This window comes from Palaemon carinicauda, chromosome 3 (assembly GCF_036898095.1).
Source record: "Palaemon carinicauda isolate YSFRI2023 chromosome 3, ASM3689809v2, whole genome shotgun sequence".
Classification (NCBI taxonomy): Eukaryota; Metazoa; Arthropoda; class Malacostraca; order Decapoda; family Palaemonidae; genus Palaemon; species Palaemon carinicauda.
Window position 1 is genome coordinate 67,588,817 of NC_090727.1, and position 8,903 is coordinate 67,597,719.

The window sequence follows — 8,903 nt, forward strand, 5'->3', positions numbered from 1 at the left end:
CAGGCCCCACTTCTGGAGAAGGTTTCTATTCTCCAAGGCGGCCTTATCAACAACTTCTTTGACCAAGTCGGTAGGGAAAAGGTCTTTTCCCCAAATGTTGGAGGAGATTAGTTTCCTTGGCTCGTGCCTCACCGTAGCCGAGGTGAACACGAACTCCCTACAAGCTCTCCTTGCCTTGACGAAGCCATAAAGGTCCTTCGTCACTGTGGCCAGATGAGTCTTGGCCACTACCATGAACATTTCATGGACCTTGGGGTCACTTGCCATCGTCTCGACAGTAGTCTGAAGAGACGTTGAGGCAGTCAGTCTTTCTTTTGTATCGAACTCTCTTCGCAAAAGAAAGTCAGACAGCTTAGGGAGGTCCTCGCCGAACTGACGTCCGGCAATATCAGCCTCCAACTTTCCAACTGAGAACGTAAGATGGACGTCCTTCCAGTCTTTGTGGTCCATAGGCAGGGCCAGCGACAAGGGTTTACACTCCTCTAGGGAGGGGCAAGGCTTGCCGGCCTCGACTGCTTTTAGTACAGCCAGAAACCCTTTCTGTAAAAAGGGGAAGGCTCTAGTAGGCGAGGACACAAAGGAAGGGAGCTTCCTATTCAATGCGGCTACCTTTGAGTTAGAGAAGCCCCTCTCTTTCATCGAGGATGAAAGTAGAGCTTGAGCCTTAGCATGGTCCATCACTATGACCTCCTTCGGCTCTGTCTCCTCCTTTGAAGTTGGTTCCTTCCTCAGCCGGACATAACAGTCCGGATATGATGCCTTGCTGGGCCAGAATTCCACCTCCTCCAGGGGAACTGAGCCCAACTTATCCGAGATGACGATCTTTCCAGTCGTCATCGGCATGTGCTCTGCATACCTCCATGGGTTAGCATCTGAGCACAAGGGAAGGTCTTTCACATTGAGCTTCTTCTGGGGCCCATGTGATTCTGCAAGGCACTGCATTCGCAGTTCCATTGCAGCCGCCTTCTCCTGATTCTCCTTCTGCATTTGTTGGATCATTCCAACAATAGAAGAGAGGGCCTGTCCCAGCTCTACTGGGAGACCGGCCGATGTAGAGGGAATAGGCTCCGGAATCTGAACCGGAGTAGCCGACACCTCGTCGACGTTTACCTCTACAACGTCTGGGGCTTGAACTTCATCCTGGCCTTCTGCCAGGAGGTCTTCCTCCAGACACCCGTCCACATCAGACATCCTGTCATCTAACTGGATGTCTTGCATCGCGACCGCGACTTCAGCATCCACCTGGATCTGAACTTAGGGGATCTCCTTTTGAGGCTGGGGAATCACTGCATCAGCTGATGCCTTAGGGAAAAGATACGCCCTCATCTTCTCACTTGGAAGATAAGGGCCAGAAGTGTTCTTTTGGAAGCCCCTTACCCAGGTACGAAGCTTCTTCCTAGCTATATCCCTTGATTCCTCTGTCCTAGGGGAATCAAAGGTCTCAGTAATCAGGTTAGTGCACACAGTACATACCTGAGGGTCCCAATACCGGAGATCATCCTTGGAGACAGCGTATGCTGCGTGTCTCCTACAAAACTCATGTCCGCAGAGGTTCTTGCTGCGGACGTTGCAGAAAGCACTTCCGCACTTCGGAGTGTCCTTCTGTAAAGAGAAGAAATTTCCATGAGTATCAAGTGAACTATGTATCACTGGATATGCATAGTATAGCATAACAATTCAGAAAAGAAAGTCACACACTTGTGTTTCCCTCACAACCCATTGCTGCAGCCTTCCAGATAATAAAATATAATGGTTAATCTCTTCTAGAGTAACCAATGCAAAGTTTCCAGAGGAAACAGGTGGAGCTCACACCTAAGCAAAGATTTTAAAAACCTGGATAATAGACAGGAAAGAACTCACTTTCCTATCTGTAGGGCAACAGCAAAGGACTGTGCAAGAAAACACAAAAGTGTTAGAACACACAGTGCTGTACCAACACCCTTACCATAGTTTTCTTCTTACTGTATATGTTATACTGAAGAATACTAGTATAGTATAGGGGGATACGTGCCATACACCATAACTAGCTTTAAAGTATACTACTTAACAGCTATAAGGCGGAAGCACTCTGGTTCAAATGCATGTGCCGGCCGGCAGCAACTGCCGGCCGGCAACAGCCAATGTCGGCCGGCAATGGCTGCCGGCCGGCAACTACACAAGGTAGTACCCAGCTGCCGGCCACACTCTTGATGACCGGCAGACAAGGGCTGACATAAGCCGGCCGGCAAAGGTACAAGACCGATGCCAACCGGCAGCAAAAGAACCAGAGGACTACACCTGCCCGGCTGCCGGCCTCATAGGCCGGCAGCCGGGTCGGGTACAGCACTAGAAGAAAAATAGAATGGATGCCGGGATAAGAGTGTACACTACCTCCAAGCCCAGCAATCCGAAAGAGTGCATATAAGGAAGGGGAGAATCTAATTCATGCTTCCTGACCAATGCCGGCCGGCAAGGGGCTGAGTCAATTCCACATCCTAACCTAATCTAGGTCCAGATGTAGAATGACGTACAGTACTGTAATGGCTAGTCCATTACGGAGATAGAGGGGGAAGGGACAAGAGGGTCCTACCAACCTTGGTTTTGTGACGGATCACCCGCAGCCAAGAAACTTATCTTAGCCTAAGGGAGATCTAAGGGGGAAGGCCAGCAATACTTGCCAGCTCCCAGAGCACCAAAGCAAGGAAGGTGTTGCTACTCCCAGGGAAAGAAACTTATCTTCCCCCGAGAACAGCAACAAGGACTAGTCTGGTAGATCACAAAAGAAGGAATCATATCCACAGAAACCTTCGGTAGTGACCTAAGGAGGCTAAGCCCCCTTTGTTTGTGTCAGGCCAGCGAGGGAGACTCTGCCCCAAGCCAGACAAACACAGACTCAGACTAAAAAACTCTGTTGTTCTGTCCCTCTTTGAACCATACTACAGGAACAGGAAGGTACAGTAACACCCCAGTATAGTTTTATCAAAAATAAATTAGGAAAAAAACACTTAGGGATAAGCCCAAGGCTTAAACAGAGGGAAAGGGATTGCATACCTTCTCCGAAGAAAAGAGAGCAACCGGGGAGTATGATAAAGTATACTAAGGCTCCATAAGCAACTTAGCCTAGGCACCAAGAGAATCGATTACCTAAATCACCGAAACTCACTCGTATACTATCTTGGAAATATTCCACACAGTCTTAAATGTATAAAACATAGCCTAATGCTTCAATAAAATTTGTATTACACTCGGAAAAACCAAAATCATGCATGAAGTACTAGGACCAAACGACTAGGCTACATGGCCTAGCGTAGGCCAGAATGGCGAATACTTCGCCAAAATAATACTAAGCACGAAAGGAAATCCTATGTAATGCTAAATAGCTAAAATTTATTAAAGCAAAACAACCAGGAATGTCGCTCTGACTAACTAAACTTATACCTAGCGAGCGACAGGGTCCAGGACGCCTCTGGTAGGCTACGGCTCTTGTATCAAAGATTAATCCTATTAATCACTCAAAATTTACCAAGAGCCTACATTTATACATAAAAGACATTATACTCAACTTATCAGGGGCCGACAAAGAAGTAGAAGCCATGAAAAGTACAATAAATCCAAGATTTGCGATAAACACAGGAAAAAACACTGAGTTGTTAAGCTATGCAAAAAGGAATACAGATGGCGCCAGGATTGGCGCCAGGCACGCATACGAATCGGAGGATAGGGAAGCCTTGGGAGCGGCTCCCCTTTTTCTTTCCCGAATTCGTTTCTTGCCAATCCCTCCTACGAGACGAAATCTCTGTCCAGGATGCAGATTGCCATGTGGCGTGTCAAGAATACGTCCTCTGATATGTCGCGATATCCCTTTCACGAGGGATACTCGCTCCAGGAGTTAGAATTCTGGTACGTTAAGGTAAATTCTCTGGGAATATCGCCGTAGTTGTAATATACCCTAGGAAGCTACCCTATAGGAATTTCCATCAGGACGACATGGCTTGAGCCCATATATATATATATATATATATATATATATATATATATATATATATATATATATATATATATATATATATATATATAGATAGATAGATAGATAGATAGATAGATAGATAGACACTTGCTGTTTATTATATAAGTGAGATGTTCTTAACTATTGCCTTCTTTTTCTCATTTCCTTCTTTTTCTTCTTTATTCAATTCTGTAAAAGTTATTCTACGAAATTATAACTATTTTGGGTTCTTGTATACATTCTATTTCTTACTTTAAAAATAATAATAATGATAATAATAATAATAATAATAATAATAATAATAATAATAATAATAATAATAATAATAATAATAATAATAATAATACAAGAAAACGAAGAAAAGGAGAAATAGCCTGTCTTGAAAACTGTCCTGAAAGAAAAAACATGAAAATATTTATGGCTATTTATGATTTGAGTCGATATTTGTATCTTACGGCGGCCATTAAGGAATATTCGATAACACTGACTTATGCCTATCGGAAAATATAATCCTTTAAGCGCAATCTTTGAGGCCTAGATATAAGGTTCCCAAATAGAGATAAGAAACAAGTTTGTTGAGTTTACGGTTTAGATAACAAGCTCGTTTTCTATACATCTTAATCACATCTTAGAGCATCGGTAAACTTCCTTCAATCCAACATTCTCGGTTTACTACTCCAAGATCAGTGGTTCCCAACCTGTGGTACGCATACCACTAGTGGTACGCGAGGGCCTTCCAGGTGGTACGCGAACACTTTCGGGGTCATGAACGATTTTTGGTTATATTTTACTTCACAAAGATGTGTACTGCCTAACACAAGATAATCTGGCAACGATTTGCAACTGTTGCCACAGGCCACGCACTGGTCCCAGCGGCCCACCGTTAAATTAGGTCCTCCACTAAATCTCGTAGTTGCCTACGATCGCCAGCTACTTCAACTAAAACCCGGTCAACTCGTTTTTAACCGAATTTAAATGTGAAAAATTAAGTCACCAAGCAAATCTGGCAGTTTTTTGGAGGTTAGTGGAGGACCTAATTCACACAGTACACTTACTTAATGCACTAATATGTAGTATTAGTTGCATTTTATCGACAAGAAATAACAACATTTGTTGCTGACGGTGAGAATCCAGTTGCTTACTAAGCAAGTGCATCATTCTCTGGATGACGGCGATGAGCGTCAGCCAGTGACGTCATGGTCACTAAAAGCTGATTGATGGAGAGACGAGTCCGGGCGAGGAGAGCATTGCAAGACGGGGCAGTTAGGAAGGGCACTCAGCAGTACTATAGTCTATTTTTTATAGCGGTGCATATTTGCACTTGACTCACAGGGGTGCCCTTTTAGCTCGGAAAGGTTCCTGATACCTGATTGGTCGGAAGTATTTTTGTCCGAACACCTTCATTGTTCTCGAATGATTACCAAGTAATGTGAATCGAAACTTATTTATTAACCTATATTTTTCCATCATATATATATTTTGTCAATAAACAATATGAAAGAATAAATATATTATAAAGAATCGTCTTGGTAAGTCTAAATTTAATAACACAATCCGCCGAAGTCAACGACAGCAGCTTGTTTTCGGATGCACGCTTTGTAATTTTGTAATTTTTCACATATTTTAACACAAATTGGGATAGATTACACTCAGCGTAAGTTAAACATGTTATTATAAACTTTCTTTGAATACCAGAACTTACCAAAAACATGGAATTAATAAAACCCGATATTTGTGAAAACTTATGGGGAGGTGAAAGAACAGCCTGTAGCGGCCTGGCGGGAAAACGATCCCTTCTGGCTCGTAGACGCAGTTTGTTTTTTTCTTTCGTAATATAGTTCGGCCTATTCCTTTCAGTTTAAGCATTGCTCTTCGTATTATTTTGCTTAGTATTTTCCCACATTCCTGTTCCTCACCTAATATCTATCTATTTTCTCCGATATCCCTTCTTTCATATAGGCCTATGTGATATCCGCACTACGATTCCTTATGTTTTGCACCTTACGTCAGTAAGTATGTAAATAATAATAACAACATAAATTTCATGCTGTGTAGCAAGTATAACCTATTCTGTAAACCTGATATTAAGCATAGTATTTTTTTATTCCCGCCTCTACACTATTTTAATGAGACTAGCACGCGCTTCCCTTCAAGCCATCACTTTCGACAGAGGATGAGAAATAAGGAATCGTAGTGCGGATATCCCATATATCCAAGAAGGGATATCGGGGAAAATAGATAGATATTAGGTGAGGAACAGGAATGTGGGAAAATACTAAGCAAAATAATACGAAGAGAAACAATGTAAGACTATTTAAACTGAAAGGAATAGGCCAAACTATATTACGAAAGAAAAAAACAAACTGCGTCTACGAGCCAGAAGGGATCGTTTTCCCGCCAGGCCGCTACAGGCTGTTCTTTCACCTCCCCATAAGTTTTCACAAATATCGGGTTTTATTAATTCCATGTTTTTGGTAAGATCTGGTATTCAAAGAAAGTTTATAATAACATGTTTAACTTATGCTGAGTGTAATCTATCCCAATTTGTGTTAAAATATGTGAAAAATTACAAAATTACAAAGAGTGCATCCGAAAACAAGCTGCTGTCGTTGACTTCGGCGGATTGTGTTATTAAATTTAGACTTACCAAGACGATTTTTTATAATATATTTATTCTTTCACATTGTTTATTGACAAAATATATATATGATGGAGAAATATAGGTTAATAAATAAGTTTCGATTCACATTACTTAGTAATCATTCGAGAACAATGAAGGTGTTCGGACAAAAATACTTCCGACCAATCAGGTATCAGGAACCTTTCCGAGCTAAAAGGGCACCCCTGTGAGTCAAGTGCAAATATGCACCGCTATAAAAAATAGACTATAGTACATTGCCTTTCCCTCCCTTCACATCACCCTCCTTACTTCACACTTCCCTCCCTTCTTCCCTACACACCTCCCTTACTTTACTATCCCTTACTACTTATACTTTACATATACTTTATTTATTTCTTGATTGATTAATCTTTTTTCTTTCTTTACTTATCCACAGGATTTGACATGCCGAAGAGAAAATATGACCCGGCATACATAAAGTATGGTTTCATTGCATCGAACATGGAGGAAAAGCTCTTCCGCAGTGTGTGGTCTGTATGAAGTCCCTTTCCAATGCGGCCATGAAACCCAGCCTGCTCAAACGTCATCTTAAGACTAATCACGTGGACAAGAAGGACCGAGATCAGAGCTATTTCCAGCGACTTGGCGAGAACGTGAAGCGGCAGCGCATGGACAAGACAGGCCAGATCTACCAGAAGGAAGCAGGAATTGTGAAAGCATCCTATGAAGTCGGTCTCCTGGTGGCTAAAAACATGAAAGCGCATACCATTGCATAGTCTCTCATCATGCCAGCAGCAAAGATCTTGGTCAGCCACGTGATTGGAGAGGAGGAGGTGGCGAAGTTGGAGAGTGTTTGCATCTCGAACAACACTGTACAACATTCAACTCGACGAATCGACGGACGTCACCAACTGCTCCCAACTACTTGTCTACGTCCACTTCACGCAGAGTAATGCTGCGAAGACTGAGTTACTGCTGAGCCAGGATCTGTCCAGTACAACAACAGGAAAGGATATTTTCAACGTTTTGGACAATTTCTTCAAGCAGAATGAACTGGACTGGGGAAAGTTGGTCGGATGCATGACAGATGGGGCTCCATCGATGCTCGGTTGAAAGTCAGGTTTTCAAGCCCATGTGAAAGCTGTAGCACCAAACGCCACTGCTGTCCACTGTTTCATACACAGATTCGCCCTCTGTGCTAAGGTGCTCCCTCCGAAGTTGTTATCATGCTTGAACCGAGTTATCAGAATCGTTAATTTCGTCAAAACATCCGCCCTGAATACTCGACTGTTCAAGCTCCTCTGTGAAGATTTTGGCTCTGACCACATCTGTCTCCTGTACCACACAGAGGTGCGCTGGATCTCCCGGGGTAATACGACGAGGCGTCTTTTTGAACTGAGAGATGTACTTCTAGTATTCTTCAAGGAGAAGGAACACGATTTTCAGAAAGATCTGGAGAACGAGGAGTTTATCTCAAGGTTGGCCTACCTGTCAGATATTTTTGGAGCCCTGAACCACTTAAACTTGTCGTTCCAAGGGCCCAACTGCACTGTCACAGAGTTCATCTCGAAGCTTGGAGCGTTTGTCCGGAAGCTGGATCTGTGGATGAAGAAAGTGGAGAGTAAACGCTACGGAATGTTAGAACTCCTGACTACCCTTGAGAGGGAGCCAACTGATGAATTTGCCCAAGAAATTGTCCATCATCTCTCACTGCTCAAGACTGAATTGAAGCATTACTTCCCGGACGTGACATGTTGTGCCTACGTCGCAAATCCGTTCTCCGTTGATCCACTCGATCTGCCTGTTGGGATCGGGGAACAAGAGGAACTCATAGATATCCAGGCTGATGAGGCAGCAAAGACGTAGCATAAACAATGCTCTCCTTTAAACTTCTGGGTGAGCATAGCCTCCTCGTACCCGACACTAGCCCGTCACGCTGTTCCCCAACTACTGATTTTCCCCTCGACGTGGGAGTGCGAGCAGAGGTTCTCAGCCTTCATGGCCATCAAGTCGAAGAACCGGAACCGTCTTGCTGCGCCCGGGCATGATTTCCGATGTGCTGTGAGCAGTCATGCCCCACATTGACCAGCTGGTGGAGAGGAAGCAGATACAGCCCTCGCATTGAGTTGTTGTTTTCCTAGTTAATCTGCGCGTTCTATTTTTACAATTATAGAAATAAAGTGGTATCTGATTGAATTTAGTTTCTCTGGAACCAGGTGGTACGCGGCGACTGTACTGGACTTCCAAGTGGTACTCAATTGCAAAAAGGTTTGGAATCACTGTCCTAGATAGATTGAT

General features: G+C 43.4%; 1 protein-coding gene across 1 annotated transcript; it reads left to right on the forward strand.

Moving 5' to 3' along the window:
* The first annotated feature begins 7,390 nt into the window (after positions 1-7,390).
* On the forward strand, positions 7,391-8,471 carry LOC137632291 (zinc finger BED domain-containing protein 5-like). Its single transcript, XM_068364198.1, has 2 exons — positions 7,391-7,554; positions 7,790-8,471. Exons 1-2 carry the CDS (start codon positions 7,391-7,393, stop codon positions 8,469-8,471), a joined length of 846 nt encoding a protein of 281 aa, XP_068220299.1.
* The last annotated feature ends 432 nt before the right edge of the window (positions 8,472-8,903 follow it).

Coding starts and splice junctions, on each gene's coding strand:
- LOC137632291 (XM_068364198.1), top strand. CDS start 7,391: ATGCCAGCAGCAAAGATCTTGGTCAGCCACGTGATTGGAGAGGAGGAG. Junction 7,555..7,789: donor CTACGTCCACTTCACGCAGA/GTAATGCTGCGA, acceptor TTTCATACACAG/ATTCGCCCTCTGTGCTAAGG.